Genomic DNA, 17,111 nt, shown 5'->3' with positions numbered 1-17,111 from the left:
GATTAGTAAGAAGTAGGGCCCACTTGGAGGAGGCAGGTGACTGATGGCGTATCTTTGAATGGTACAACTTGCCACAAGCCTCTTGCTCTTTCCCTGCCGCTTTGATGCCATAAAGTAATCAACTTCCCTCAGCAACACACTTCAACAACCTGGAGAGTCTGTGTTACCTTCAGAAAAAAGAAAGGAGCCAGCAGACCTAGGGCTGAAAGTTCACAAACAGGGAAACCAGTCAAGTAGCCACTTCTAAGTTGCAGGTGGCAAAAGTTAAACTATCACCACCCTTTCACATGGATATTTCAGGGGACTTTGGAAAAGCAACCCTAACTAACTTAAGAGTTCACTTCAAGAAAGCTGGCATTTGAACCCAAGCAGCACCTAGCTTCAGTGGCAATGAATGGAGAAGCAGCTTCTCCCATATTGCAATATCTCTAATAGCTAAACTGATAATGACTTTTTTTTTTTTTTTTGGTTTTATCATCTAAAATTGTTAGCTACTGTGCCTGTAAATAACAAAGTCCTTAAATTCCAAGGAATATATGAATTTTAACTCATTTCATACTGGGATATGATGACAAAGGAACAGAGAATTTTTACAAGCTTATCAACAGTGACCCTTAAAAATAAAACCAGTTCACAGTTTCGTGACAAGTGAGTTCCAAATATAACCGCTAGGATGATTTCTCTTAACTGCTTCATAATACTTGGAGATGCTGGCATACCTCCATAACGTTATGAGAGTGGTGCTAAAGACAACTGTGGCTGGCCAAATGGTATCCACAGAAATATATTATAGCAGAATCTCAGGATGTGACCTCTTTGGAAAAAGGAAATAATTCCATAACAAGTTATCTAATGTCAAGAATCCAAGTTGAGGATTGGCTATGCAGATACAAGAGAAGGCAGCAATAAGGATAAATAAAGGCAGAGCACGGAGTGAAATGTGTATAAGCTAAGGATCACTAAGGACCTCTGGCAGCCACAAAAAGATAAGAGAAAGGCATGAAACAGTTTCTCCCCTGGACCGTGACAGAAAAAAAAATGGACTATAACAACTACCTTTACTTTGGATTTACATCTTGTGGATTTGGAAAAAAAATAAATTTGTTATTTATACGTACCAAACTATGGTGATCAGTTATGATGGCTCCAGGAAATTAATAAATATATCAACTCAAGATTTGCAAATTCTCTAAACACAGACAGGCTCCTGAGGAACAGGTACTAATTTTGTCTGCAGCAACTCTAGGAGTTCGAGACATTACACATTACCTTGTCACCCACGAGACTCAGGAGACTGCCATAGATGTTGTTCCATCTACAGCTGAGTTTCTTTGTAATATACAGATTCACTATGGTAAGCTATTCTTCTGATTGCCCTTCTTGACATCTTTCATCTTCCTTGTTGGTAATATCCCATCCCATGCTGCAAGCTTACAAGCACTGAATAGTTCCTCACCGCCAGAAGCTTGAAGAGAACTCTAAGACATTGGCTGCCATTACAGACACTGCTCTGTTATTTGGTCTCAGCTGTGGCTCATAGGTGACACTGACAAAACTTCTCTTGAAGCTACTTCAAATCTTTTGCTGGCCAAACGTCTTCACACACTGTAAACTGTGAGTTTCTTGGGAAGATTAATGTTGTATTGATGGCACTTTCAGTCTGTTAACCTCCAAAAAGATAGAGAGGTCTTCGTGATGTAGTTTTCTTCCTCATCATCATCTATCAACTCAAGCAGCAGTGGATTCGGGAAATGTTCCTAGCTCAGTATCTCAAAAAGCAATCTTAAGCTCCAAGTAGTTCTTGCATGACCAGTGTTCTTCAATGCCACACTGGAGCATCTTTAATCCTCCCAATGATCCTGGCCATACTGCTTGTGTTCCATCTGGCTGCTTTCCAAGAAGTTCATCTTTGTACTATAAAATGAGTATACTAACAGCCTAATATCCAAGTTCCCAGTTTAAATATTTGAAGCCCAAGCTATGAAGATTATCCTTGAAATCCGCTGGTAGGAATTAGACATATGATCCCTTACCAAAAAAAGGGCTTTTAATACAATGCAAATAGTGATCAGAAATCAATCAATTTGGGAATGATCAAATAATATACTATTGTGCTATTTTTATGTATTTAAAAACATATATTGTAAAATTTAATATATCCCATCATGTTTAGCTAGTATAAGTAATACTAAAAGTAAATTATACATTGAAAGTAAATTTACCTTTATTACATCTAGCGTAATTAATATACTTAAAAATACTCATTAGGTATCTATAGAAACAAATTAAACATTGCAGCATATCTTAGGAGTCCCAAGCTAGCTACCTGTACAGGCACAGCTTTTGTTCATCATCTATCTGTAGAAACAGAGATAACGTCTCAGAAATGATCTATGTCTCCCCTGTGGTTACTTTAACAGATAACTCAGAGTATTCCCAACTTCCATCAATTATTTGCCTTAATTAAAATCACAAGTGCTAAATCAGCAAGCAAGAACAAATAGAAAAGAAATATACAACCAAAAGCAGTTAGTAAAAAGAAAAATAAGAAACAAACGTGACATACTCCAGCATAAATGGATGTATGCCAAGAGAAAACAAGAGATGCCAATCAGTCTTATCCCAACATTAAGCATGAGTTTTCATGAATAGATTTAGACTTTTTAATACGTCCTTGTCTATTCATTTAAGTATGTCATTTTTTTTAAAAAAAAAATCAAAGAATATTTGTAATTTTCACAAGTACAATTATTGACAGTACATTGAGGGTCCTTGCGCTATCTTACACTGTTTGCTAGAGAGCACTGAATATTCCACTTATAACTACTTTCAGATCTAACATGACAAGATAAAATATGCTATTCCATTCTATGGGCAAAAATCTCCAATTCTCCACTCCAAATAAATCAACATTGGGTAGATCAGCTGTCATAACAACATACCAGTTGGTTTAAGCTAATTTCTAATCTCACAGTTCTGGAGAACACATTCAGGTGGTCACAGTCTTGCTTTCTCTGAAGTCTCTCACCTCAGTCTGTAGAGGGATATCTTCTTAGTATGTCATCATCCAGGCTATCCTCTGAACATATTGCTGCCAGGTGGACAAAACCTAATTTTCCCTATTCCCATGGGGACAAAAGTTGTGCACACTAAGATACATTAAGGCATAGCACAATGTTCTCATTGTAATCAGAGGAATCACATCCCTAAAGACAGTCAAGCTCAGAAAGACTGGACACAGTCTACATGTGAGTTCATAAAAGACATGATCCAAGCCCTAGGAACTGAAACAGGCTTTCCTCGCTACACTGACAATGCCATAAAACCAGTATCTCTTATATGTTTTAATGACTAAGTAATTCTTTAATATGTACACCATAAATTAACAGAGTAAATTTATCAAGTAAATTAATTTTTGCATGGACAGAAATGAATAAACTTAATGCATGTCATCAAATTATAATAATGTACAATATGAAACATCAATGAATTGTATGTCTCACTCAAAATATAAAGTTCCAATCAATAAATAGCCTCCAAAACTTACTCTTTGCAATGAATGAATAGTGTTACCTGTGCTGTTAACTCTGCATGGGGGAACAGAACATGGCACTGAACTATTTATATGAACTAACATGAAATTATAACTCCCTTCTGATAACATATGTTATTTGGGGGAGGCAACACATCCAAGTTTGTGGAAGTCTTTAGCATTCCAGTATGCTGGCTACAGAAGATGAATGTGAAATTTTCAGACATGATGTAGTTTCCAGGTGGCAGCCACCTGGAAATTAAGTGTTCTAAGTGCTCACAGTAGGTGAATAAAAGATAAACATTTGGTATTTAGTAAGGTATTTGTCATAAAATGTTGGAAATGCATGAGGAACTAGAGAGCAGGAGATATATTTAGCAGACAACTATTTGGGTCAGATGGAAGAATTACTAGTTAGAAGCACAGATAGACACTTAGAGGCAGAAAGAAGTACATTAAATAAGATGAAAAGAAATCAAATATGACACATCAAGGAATCCTTTTAAGTGGTAAGACTACAGGCATAGAAAAAAATTAGAAGAGTGGATTCAGTGAACCCATTTGATAATATACAGTAGGCTACATCTTCTGTGAATAGACTTCCAGGAGCAAATTCTATTCTCAAGAACCCAGGCAAAGTTTAGAGTACAGTAGGTTTACACAGTGATATAAGAATTTCCAGGACAGGTCATGTGAAGTAGGGACAAGGGCTTCTCTCCTGTCTCTAGAATAAGGCAGTTATCCCTCCATGGGGGATGTGCTCGCACAGTCCTTTTGTGCACCAGGGATACATCCTGGCTCCACTGTCTGAGGTCCCTTAGATTGTTCAGTCCTTCTGGCTGAGACCCATATTCAGGGGGGCCTGAGTCAGTCCCATGCTGGCTTCCAAGCTATCAGTCTGGTGGCCCGTTAGCTTCTCCTTGTTCAGGTAAGCTGTCTCTATGTGTTTCTGCCGCCTGGTCGTGACCTCTCCATATGCATCTGGGTTCTACTTCGACTCAGTGTTTATGTATGGGTGTTTGCTCCTGTTTCCAACAGGCATTAGTTGAGGGCTCCATGGATAAGTTAGTTGTAGATCTCACTCTCCGGGAAGGGCATTTACGATAGCCTTTCCACGGAAGCTCAAATTGTTAGTTGGGAGCAGTCTTGTAGTTCTCTAGACCTTTCTTTGTGTTCAATTTTATCTTCAAACCAATATTGGCTCCCTCTTTTATGTTCTCTCTCTCTCTCCCTCTCTCCTCTCTCTCTCTCTCTCTCTCTCTCTCTCTCTCTCTCTCTCTCTCTCTCTCTCTCTCTCTCTCCTGTCTTCTATTCCTAACCAGGCTCAATCTTCCTGGTCGCTCATGTTTTCCTTTCCTCCCCCTCGTTTTCTCCTATTTCTCTCTCCATTCGCTCCCCCCCCACTTCCCTGGGGGGGAAGCTCTGGGGGACTTGTCCCTTCCTGCTTCTTTGAGGGACTTTATATGAATCTCTTAGAATATACCTTGTATCCTAGTTCCTCTGGTGGTGTGAATTATAGACTGGTGATCCTTTGATCTAGGTCTAAAATCCATATATGAGTGAGTACATACTGTGTTCCTCGTTTTGTGACTGGGTTACCTCATTCAGGATGGTTTCTTCAAGTGCCATGACTTGCCACGAATTTCAAGATAACATTATTTTTTTTCTGCAGAGTAGTATTCCAATGTGTAGATGTGCCACATCTTCATTAACCATTCTTCAATTGAGGGGCATCTAGGTTGCTTCCAGGTTCTTGCTATTACAAATGGTGCTGCTATGAACATAGCTGAACAGATAGATGTCCTTGTTGCATGGATATGAATCCTTTGGGTATATGCCTAAGAGGGGGATTGTCGGGTCCTGTGGTAAACTAATTCCCATTTTCCTGAGAAACCACCATACTGATCTCCAAAATGGCTGTACGAGTTTGCACTCCCACTAGCAGTGGAGGAGTGTTCCACTTTCTCCACATCCTCTGCAACATGAGTCATCATTGGTGTTTCTAATTTTAGCCATTCTGGCAGGAGTATCTCAAAGTTGTTTTGATTTGCATTTCCCTGATAGCTAAGGATGTGGAACATTTTCCTACTGGATGGCATTCCCCTACATATAGAATTGGGGTTGGGGGGGTGGGAGGGGAGGGTGGTTACAATGCATGTGAGAGGGCAGAGAGGGTAAAAGGGAGGGAAGGAAGGAGGCAGGGTGGGAGGGAGGGAAGGAGGGGGAACTGGGATCAACATGTAAAATAATAAATTAAATTTTAAAAAAATGCTTTGACTCCAAAATTTAAGTTGAAGGACAAGTTACTGGGGAAAAGGATTTCTATTTTTGTTTCTACAGAAAATGAAAAGATGTGGATTCCTTCCAGACTAATGGGGTTTGATCAAGCCAGACCACCTGAAACAGAGTACCAGGTGATCCTACATTCAAAACAGCTGGACAAAGCAGCCTTACAGACTACAGACAGGATTTCTGAATCTTCTTCGAATCCCCCATGACAGTGCCCCTTACCAGCAGGAAGTAGTTTGGAAAGAACAACGCCCAAATTCCCAAATATTGTCTATAAATGTTTGTTTTTATTTAAATGGACTTGGTTATACAAAATAAATTAAAAAAAAAAAAGTAAAAAAAAAAAAAGAATTTCCAGGACATCTATGAATTTATCCTTAAGGAAAAGTCAAATGCTCACATACTTATTTGATGTTCCAAGAAGCTCCAAAAAGAGCCACCAAAGGGAGCATGCCATTTACTACAAACTGGCTAAGGTATGGAAACCTAAATACTCCATGCCTCAACTTGTAGCTTTCATGGATACCATGGGAAGAATCCACTAGGTGGTCTGTACTGAATTGCTAAAGGGCATAAAGAAAACAACAAATAAGGGGAAACAAATCAGAAGAAAGTGAATCAAGTTAAGTTTTCTCAAGTAAATAATTTGGGAGGAGACATTAAATGTGTAGTGTCATACTGTGGCCTACTATGCACTCACACCTGTTTGAGATTCAGACAAGAACAGCAAAGTTGTGGAAGACATAGATGTGACTCAAGATGAAAGTCCACAAAGTAAATTTGGAAGTCATTACAAATTATGGCTTCTGTTTTGTTGAGGATGGTAGAGGTAACATCAGGAGAAGTTTCTATGAGGGAAGAAACAAGAGACCTCAATATATATGTAGAGATCACATGGAAAAAGAATGAAGGCAATTAACAGGTGAGGGAGAAGACTGTTGGGATACATGTCAGCCTGTGTTAAATTGACTATACTGCAAGAAGACGGAGAAAGTATACAATGGTATAACACAAGTTCTGATACAGGAATCACTAAGCATAATCTTGCTGAATGAGTGAATGAATGTATAAGCAACATGTCATTTGTCTAAGTAAGAGCTAACAAGGGAAGAAATGACCCACTTATGAGACAGTTATGATGACACTCATAAAAAGCAGACCAATATAATACTATAGACTAACCATAGCTTAAAAAAAAAAGCCTGTTAGTTTTAATCATGTATATGTGTGTGACAGTGTGGGAACCTTCCTGTGTAGGCCAGAAAAGAACATGAGATCCATTGAAGTTGGGTTTACAAGGGTTCAGCTGTCCAATGCAGGTGTTGGGCAGCAAACCACTGTTCTCTGGGAGAGGCTGTAACCACTAACTCATCTTTCCACCTTAGCCTTAGTTTCATTTTAACCTGTCTTCCCAGAAAACAAACAAAAGTTTTTGTTACTGTCTGCACATTAATAATTATTCCAATTTTTCAGATTTCTGGGAGGTAGTAAACAAAAACCTTCACAGACTAAATTAATTTTAATTATGCAGACAGGAAAAAAAATGTATTCAACCCTTAGAATTCCATAAAAGAAAGAAATATTACCATGGTATACAGAAATACAATAATGAACCAAAATATTTTCAGTGAAACACAACAGAAAAGCCATAAGCCATTATTTCTTAGAAAAGAAGCATCCTAATGAAGTAGATTTTTGAAAATTGTCAGTCGTGTAAGCTCATTAGTTGCAATGAAAGTTCCCCCTGCTGATCTAGGAGTACCTAATGACCAGGATTTGTTATGGCTCAAAAACAAAGGTACTTTTTAATTCATGTGATAGCTCACTGAGGATGATTCAAAAGTGGAAACTTTAAATGATGATATGTAAGAACACTCAATTCTCCAAAGCAAACACAGACATAGTTCATCTACAGCATTACATTTACTCCTCTAGTATTTCCTTCATTAATTGGATCATATAATGAAAAGGAAATTATGCTTAACAATCATCTACACTATTAAAAACCATTATTCCAAATATGAAGTTTGTTGCTCCCAATGAAACATATTAACAGTATCTGCTGACCCTTGCACACGCATGCCTTCATCGTAACAGATGGAAACCGAATGCCCCAAGGCCCCTGAATGCCCCCTGGAACACCAGGAAGGAAAACAAACAGAAGCAAATTACTAACTTGTAACTCTGTAAGTCTCCACGCAAACTAAATAGCTTTAGAAAGAACAGAATGTCAGAATATTTATACAGAATTATAAGTATAATTAAATGGGTCAAAATAGGTGAATATTCAAAAACTTATTTTACCCTCCCAAAAAAGAAACCTGCTAGGAGAAAAATGCTAAGAAGTTTTAAAAACAAAAAATCAGGCATCGTTCACATCTGTAGTCCTAGCATCCTAGAAGCTAAGGTACCAAAATGCTTCAAGATGAAGGCCAAACTGAGAAGCAAAGAGAGTCTAGGTTAAAAAGGGACAGCCTGGTTCAACTTCCCCATCTCCTCTAAGAAGGGAGAAAGTGCATACAATCTTACAGGCTCTACACTATAGATGCAAAGATAAGTAAATCAAATGGCTGAAGACATGCTAAGCATAAGAACCAGTGAATACAGAAATCTGCAACTATTTAAGGGGCTTGTGACTGGTAAGAAATTCCAACTCATTGTCTAAAAGTATTAACATTGATTCTTCTTATCTACACAATCATCTTTGCAACACTAAAAGAACCCATCAGCATTTCAAGGGTTTTAGTGCCACTTCTATATACAACCATGTTACTTACAAATTCAATGTTCAATGAGGACTCTGAATTTCACATTTGCCTATCAAGAAATTTGCCCAAATATTGGAAATTTCAAAAATATCCCACCTTAGGAAAGTCATTTTCTTTGATTTAATGGTTTAACTATACTCTTCAGATTGTCTCAGGCTCATATTACAATTTCCAAAAAAAATAATGTGAGTCCTTGGCTCTTCTCAAAGTACATTTAGACATATAAACATGTACACCATTCTCTCTCTCTCTACTTACCTAAATGGATATTTTCTTATATCTAGGCCACTTAAAGTGGCATAGGGGCAACATAAAAAATTTAATATCATTACGACTGAGTAGTAAAAGGACTAATGTTGCAATCAGAAATCTAGACTGTACACAAAAGGTCATTTAAAGTACACACTTCAAAGAAATATATATCTGGGTAATGTTATAAATATCATCACATCCAATCATATTTCTCTTTACAAATGAAATCCTAAAATTGCTATTTGACAGCAAAAATGTGTTTGAGAAATAATATTCCATCTGCTGCAAACAAACAAACAAACAAACAAACAATCAATCTTTCTTCAGAGTTAAAGATTCCAGTATGAAGAAAGAATCAAGGAGCTCTCTCTTTCTCCCCCCCCCATACACATAAATGATTTAATATTAGTATCACTAATGGTTAACAAAAATTAACACAAAAGGAATTCAGCTATCACACCATTGTTGCCTTCTAAACATTCATACATTGGTTATTGAGAGGCATGTAGTTTCTTGGAACAAAAAGCATCCATGATGAACATCAGTGAGAAGTTTACTTTTATGGTGGCCAAATACTTAAATTTTAATAGTGTCAGCAACTCTTGACAACTGTGTTTAAGGCCACTGCAGGTTCTAAAACCGTCAATTGAAACTGGTGGCCTAGTAATATAAAAAAAGAATACTCAACTCCTTTATATAGTTTTGAAACGTGGACAAAAGGAAGACAGTACACAGTATGGTACACAGTAGTGATTGGGAATTCCATTTCAGTCCTTGAAAGTGACACATGACTAGGAAGTACTGCCACAGCAAAGTGCAGGAGACTAAGCAGCAGAGGGTGGGTTTAGCAGGCTTCCCGTGATGCTTACAATACAGCACAACGCACTTATGACATCTCACTGCCTAACCAAACCAATTCATATATTCCCAGTCATGACCACTTATGAATTAGCCTAAAATTTCTTTTCAAACCACAGTATTTCATATGAAAACACTTTAACAAACTAGATAATATGGGCAAACAAAAAGCATGACCTACTGTCTCAGACTAAAGACCAGAGCAAAGATATATATAGTTCTTAATAAGAGCACAAACCTCTACTAGCTTTGTCTAAATGTGCAAACTCGTCGACAAAGTGCAGGATGTCCGGGTACTTTTCCTCACATACGTCCACCAGGAAATGCAGCAGTGTTGTTTTTTGATCTGCAGATTTTATGTCCTTCAGCTAAGTGAATGAGAAGGGGGGGGGAACACAAAGCATTTTAATAATTTATTGATTCATGTAACACATCACCCTAGATCAGCAGTGGGTTGGCAAATTTGTTTCAATTCTGAATGTATCTGAATACTTTACAAAGTACCTTTTACTTGTTGTTGGTTTAAAATGATTAACATTTGTCATAAAGGAGAAATAACTCCAAAGCAATCTAGCATGTAATCATCTGTGGGGAAAAACAAAATGCCCAGGAAAATATAAACAACTATATACCTATATAACAGATGAATGAACCTAAACAACTTGGGTGGTTCGCATGTTCGTGATCTGATGTGTATTCAAAATCTGACGACCACACACTGTAGGAGTTTAAGGTAGATACAATGAAAAAATAGTTTTTCAAGAAGCTGTTTTATTTTTTGAAAAAGACCAACAGCATATGTGCTTTGGTGTGACAGGCAGTATAGTAAAAGCAGTCACAAAGAGTATCTACAGAGGCTTTGACAGCTGAGAGAACTACTGAAAACTGTAGCTGCATAGGCTGAGGGAAGGGCACGAGGAAATCCCCAAGCTCAGGCAGACTCAATAGGGCTTTTGAAACACTTCCAAGGGATGACCTGCCTGTCCCCCACGGGTTGGTTTGTTAGAAGCTTGGTCTTCAGGTTGTGATGCCGGGGATGGCGGGTGCGGGGTGGAATCGGTACGTAGTATGGCCTTCTGAAAAATCCTCCAGGATTTCTTCAGTGACCCCTTGGTACTTCTCACAATAGGATGTGATTACAATCCTGAGCTAATCTAGGTTCTGTTATCTGCAATGTGAGCCCATGTGACCACACATGCCCTAGGGTTGTTATCTGTCATGATGCAATCTAGCAAACAGAACATGTTCAAGAACTGAGATTAGGCAGAAAGACGCCCTAGATCCTCTAAATTGTGAAATAAAAAACCTTTTTAAAAAGTTGTGTCATGAAAGACAGCAAATCAAAACTCATAAATACAAGTACAATTTTGGAAGGGGTTAAATAAGAGCAAATTAAAATGGGTATATGTTGAGGGTTGCAAATAGGGTCAACGGAAAGATATAAATCTGAAAGTTGCAGAAGGTAAAATAAAAATATGCCACAAAATGAACAAAACCTGTCCTTAAGCAATGGAAGTTATTAAACTAGTTGAGAGATGCTCCATAAACTTTGAACACCTTGCCTGTCATGTAGATGGGATAAAAGAGTAGTGAAGAGAATAACAGAATCACAGAGGATAATTATAAGAGAAGTGGCAATAATCTAGGCAGGAAATAAGACAACTGCACAGAGTTTGGTCCTGGGAATGGAGGTACTGAACTGGGTGAGCTGACACTGCTCATGGAGACAGGATGGATGTAGACAGAGAAGAAAACTGTTTCAAGTTTGTGTAAAAAGAACTAAAAGATTATAAGTAATATGCAAATGGCGATATCTTGAAATGGTATACATTTATACAAGGAGTGTCTCTGAGTCTATTGGTTTTTTCATGAATACCTTTTGACTCTTCCTGTTTGCACTTACAAAAATATTAAAACAATAGTTATACTGTATTTACATTTATATTCTCATGTTGTCTATAATATGTAGACACACACACACATACATACACAGACACACACAGACAGACAGACAGACACACACACATACATACACAGACACACACAGACAGACAGACAGACACACACACATGTAAATGATGAAATAAATGAGTTGTTTACTCCCTAAAAACTAACTTCAATTTTTCAGGGACAATACTATCCCTATGGAGAAAGCCATCAGATCTTATACAAAAACACAGGTCTTGGAAAAATTTGTGAGCTCCTTACTTCCAAAATTAATGAATTCACGAGTCAGTATACAAAATAAGGGAAAAATAGAGAAAGTGGAAAACAATAAAAGGCACAGACTTGAGTTGACAAGTCTTGACCAATCCATACCTGAAGGGAGCAAAGCATGCAATCAAGAATTAAAAAGTGGTTACACTAACACATGACAGATGAACCGGGGTTAGCAAGGTGACAAGGTATCTGAATTTTGTCAGGGAAAATGGTATGAATAATAGATGTGTTATTCATCTGTGACATCAATGCCTACCACCAAGCTCTCATTCAGAATAGAAACACACGTAAAGAGGTCGGGATCCATGGTTATTGACTCTTGATTAAAGGTCAGAAACTTCAAGTCTACTCTTGCTCCTCAAGGTTAAACTAGTGGATATTTGGCTTAAGGTGTGACTACTGGATGTCTTGACCCTCAAGACCAAATTACAGGATGTTTGATTTAAGGTATGGTTAACAGATGTTTTGGGTATAGGGGAGGTAACTACATTTGTTTGTTCCTTGAAGCAGGGTAAGGAAGTCTTTTGCCCTCTCCTTTTTGTTTGGGGAGTATAAGGGGGATGAGTAATAAACTTGGGGAGGCTGCACTGTCCTCCTGACTCTATCTTCTGTCTCTTGTTTTTTATTTTTCTCTATCCTCACTATTTCTTTCAGATTTGAACACATCTGCTGACCCTGACATAAACAGCACAATTGTGTTTGCCTATTTGTTTTCTAAAGAAAAAGGGCAGTGAGTTGGGTGGGTAGGGACATGGAGAGGATCTAACAAGACTTGGGGGGGATAGGAACTATGCTCAGAGTATATTACATAAAAATTATTCTCAATAAAAATAAATAAGAAACCAACAAAATAACCAGTAGCATTCACTACTATACAATAGACAATATAGAATCGGGAAAGAGAAAATGTGTAGTACTGGAAAAGCTAGGTTCTGAAAGTCTGACTTCGACATGGCTACACATATGAAAGGCTCAAATGCTATAATGACCTATTGAATGTACAGGTCAAACAGCTCTGGTACTGAAAATGTAATTGATTGTTAGAAAACATGCTTACTATATTTAGAGCCCTGAGGTCTATCCTAAGCACTCTAGCTCACACGCGTGTGTGTGTGCACAAGCACACGCGCGCGCGCGCGCACACACACACACACACACACACACACACACACACCACATCACTGCAAAACTAAGAATGTTCCTGATACTTCCTCCAAACATGACATCCCGACCAATATTTAATGCCTTGTTGATAATGCACAGAGACTTCATAACATTTGGAAGAATGTTTTAAGAGTACTTAAACGGCTCAATTATGATACAACTTGGTACTGACATATATATGACTGACCTCCTAAATAAGGCGCCCAGGGCAAGTTATTGGAACTTAGTTTGCACAAGGTAACATTACAAAATGGAGCCAAATATAAAATGGGAACACTAATTCAATATCCAATCCACATTTAGTAAGCATACAGAAGAATGGATTCAAAGTTTACCTAGATCAATTCATTTGAGGGTACCAACCCACTTTCTCTTCTAAGAGGTTCAGTGGGGCTGGATTTATGTTAAGGTCTTTGATCCATTTGGACATAAGTTTTGTAAATGGTGAAATATATGGATCTGTCTGCAGTCTTCTACACACAAGCATCCAGTTATACCAGCACCATTTGTTGAAGATGCATTCTTTTTTCCATTGAATACGTTTAGCTGCTTCGTTGCAAATCAGGTGTTCATAGGAGTATGGGTTAATATCAGGGTTTTCAATTTGATTCCACTGACTACCTGTCTATTTTTATGCCAATACCAGGCTATTTTCAGGACTATAGCTCTATAGTAGAGTTTGAACTCAGGGATGGTGATGCCTCAGGAAGTTCCTTTATTGTACAGGGTTTTTGTTTTTCCATACAAAGTTGAATATTGTTCTTTCAAGGTCTGTGAAGAATTCTGCTGGAATTTTGATGAGGATTACACTGAATCTGTAGATTGCTTTTGTCAAGATTGCCTGTTTTTACTATGTTGATCCTACCTATCCAAGAGCATGGGAGATCTCAACGTTTTCTGGTAATCTTCTTTAATTTCTTTCTTTAAAGACACAAATTAGGTCTTTCATTTGTTTGGTTAGTGTTACCCAAAGATATTTTATGTTGTTTGTGGTTATCTCTGCTAAGCTTCTGTTTAATAATTTTGAGACTGACAACAAAACAATTTCCCAAAAATTCCAAGTAGTAAATGAAAGCACAGCTAGGAAGCTTCTCTTGAATACCCATGGTCATGGTGTCCTTCCTGCCTAAATGACTGTGATCTCTCATGAAACATGTGAATGTATGAATTGTAAACTAATGCCTTTATAAAAAAAAAATCACAAAAGCGTAATAAAATACATTTAGAAAAGTCTTAACTATAGGTACAAGAGAGATGAATTTAAACTTTTTGACAAACATTAACAACAAAAGGTACATTTTGTTTTTAGTAACCACTTTGTAATCAGGGATTGAATTAGAAGCAAAGTTGAGAGCCAGTGCTAATTTTCTTGAAATGAAAAATAACGTAAGCACACTTTGTAATGGTAGTTCTTAGAACGAAAATGAAATTTCATTCTGGATATTGTTCATATTCAAAATGGTTTATTTAAATCTTAACAGATATTTCTTGACAGGATTCCCTTCCATATGACTGTCAAGAGACTTATCTGACAGATAGTAATCATCATTGTTAAACAGAATTCCTTATTCATGGATTGTTTCTTTAATGTACATTTAATGCAGCATAAATGTCAAATAAACAAAAAGATGGATGGAGTTTCTCTAACCACTCTGGTTCATTCCAGACAAAATAACATTAAAAACAGGCCCTGTAATAAATCATGGCCTGCCTGTCAATCTGCAGTAGAACTCCCTTGCAGTGCCAACGCAAAGTTCTGGAACATTTTAAAGGTATTTGTCACAAATTTGGATGACATTTAAGGAATATTCTATTGTTTTAGTAACAAGGAAAAGAACTAAAACTAGCTACTTTAATATAGATCTTTAGAATCCACAGAGCTATACAGCCCCTTACTCACTACATACAATTTATACATTAAGAATGTTACACCAAAAACTCCTCTGGTCATAATGTTGTTAATATGTAAGTGGGTATCAAACCTGCAGTGTGTCTGTATACTTTATGGAGCTTGGTGAATGCCTAAAAACAGAACTCATGTCCAGATCTTAGAATAGTACAATGAGCAAACACTCTAGAAGACTGAAGTATTAAAATCTGAGAATTAGTGTTTGTAACTACACTGAGGGATGAACAAGCCAAATAATACAGCACATATCAATCATGTAAAGCGAGTATCCACCACCCTCTGAGAAAGGAATCATCTTTATAACCATTATTTACTGGGAAAGAACAAGTTCAGAGAGGCCAAGTGCCTTAGGCAAATCAGACCTTCTACCAGAGAGAATGATTAGCATATATCTCTGAGTCAGTCTCAGCCACTGCAAAATACGATGATTCTAAGAAATGCTTAAAACTGCAGTGGAAGAAAACAGTAGTAAAACAACAAAAGAACATTAAATCGAACTGAAGGTTATAATGTCTTTTATCTCCCAATTGTCGCACCCAATTCTAGCTCCCAAAGCTCTAGAAGCAAACACCCTCCCCTAGGTCATTTCTAGCTGCAAGAGCATGCTCCTAGTTCACTTAATTTATCTACAAAAAAAAAAAAAAAAAAAAAAAGAAAGAAAAGTCACCTCACGTAACATTAAAAAATAAAAGCCTAATACTTATGTATTTCTAATAGTTTGCCAATACAATCCAGAGACAAAGTGGGAAGGTATAAGATCAATAAACTTTATGCAGACTTATCCAAGTTTATTTTAATTTCATATTCTATCTCATGTCCTTGGTAGAAGTTTTTGTGCATGCATGAAATAGTATCACTAAAAATTAATTCCTTGTGAAGATGACTGAGCAAAGACAATATATTCCTCAGGACTCAAATACTGCAGTGGTAAACTATGGTATAACAGTGACATTTTCTTATCTAATACAGAATACACAGATATAAAAATGATTGTGCTGATGCAGTTTTCTCCTTAAATGGGTATACTGCAATATGAATTGTGAAAGTATCCCAAAATGGCAATTTAAAAAATAAAAAACTTACAGGAGTCTACATTGTCAAAACAAAGCTACTGCTTGCATTGTTGTAGAAGTACCAATCTATCAATCTAACTGTAAAAACAAATATTAAATTAAATGCTTATGGAGCAATTAAAATCGTTGATATAAATGTAATAAAATTTTTAAATTAAACTCAGCTTTAAGGTTTTAGTTAACAGAAAAGTTTTCTATTGAAATAATAAATTAGCAGAAAAATAGTTTCCACATACATGGATGCTATAATTTTTTCCCATAAACAAAAATGATCTGTCCATATTTACACACTATTGCCAACTAGACAATAGTCACATTAACCGTTCCCTTTAAGTTCTGTAATTTTTCATTTTCACAAACAAAATATTTGATAACAATGAATACAGTATCTTACAGAAAGAATAGCTTTTTTTCACCATAAAAATGTGTTGTAGCTGTTTATCACTTACTTTTTTCCTTTCATTAGAAACTCTGGAACCACTGACCTTTCTAATTTTCCCATGATTTTATCTTTTACAGAATGCAACACATTGACACATATAGCATGAAGACTTCTCAGACTGATTTCTTTCATGTGTTAATGCTTATCGTCACTTAAGAAATAACTTACATTGAGTACTGCACAGCATTCCATACTGCATGTATACCAGTTAGTCAATCCACTTACATACTCAAGGACATCTTGCTTCCTATCATGTTTAGAGAATTACATGTAACACTGCTGCAAGCCATTTGTATATAGGCTTTGAAGTATAAATGCTTTTAACTTATCTGGAAAAATACTTATGATAGTAATTACTAGCTTATTTGTAACAATATATTATACAGTATATATGGATGGGTAGTGATAGTGTATGCATTTAATGCCAGTGTTCTGGGAGGCAGAGGCATATACAGACTGATCTCTAAGTGCAAGGTTGGCCTGGTGTATAGAAGGAGTTCCAGGATGGCCAGGGTTATAAAGAGAAAATACAGGTCAAATTAGAAAAGAGTAACAACTTAAAACTACAGACTTTATACTTCTTGAAAAACATCCAGTTCCTATT

General features: G+C 36.9%; 1 protein-coding gene across 1 annotated transcript in view; it reads right to left on the bottom strand.

Moving 5' to 3' along the window:
* Positions 1 to 17,111, bottom strand: part of Diaph3 (diaphanous related formin 3) — a 435,882-nt gene that overhangs the window by 181,543 nt on the left and 237,228 nt on the right. Inside the window, exon 22 of the mRNA XM_051195312.1 lies at positions 9,938 to 10,067. Coding sequence (XP_051051269.1) covers positions 9,938 to 10,067 — 130 coding nt within the window. The remainder of the gene's footprint in view (positions 1 to 9,937; positions 10,068 to 17,111) is intronic.

The sequence above is a fragment of the Phodopus roborovskii genome, unplaced genomic scaffold, assembly GCF_943737965.1.
Source record: "Phodopus roborovskii unplaced genomic scaffold, PHOROB, whole genome shotgun sequence".
NCBI lineage: Eukaryota > Metazoa > Chordata > Mammalia > Rodentia > Cricetidae > Phodopus > Phodopus roborovskii.
Note: the sequence above shows the minus strand (reverse complement) of the source record. Positions and strands in the feature narration are given on the sequence as shown.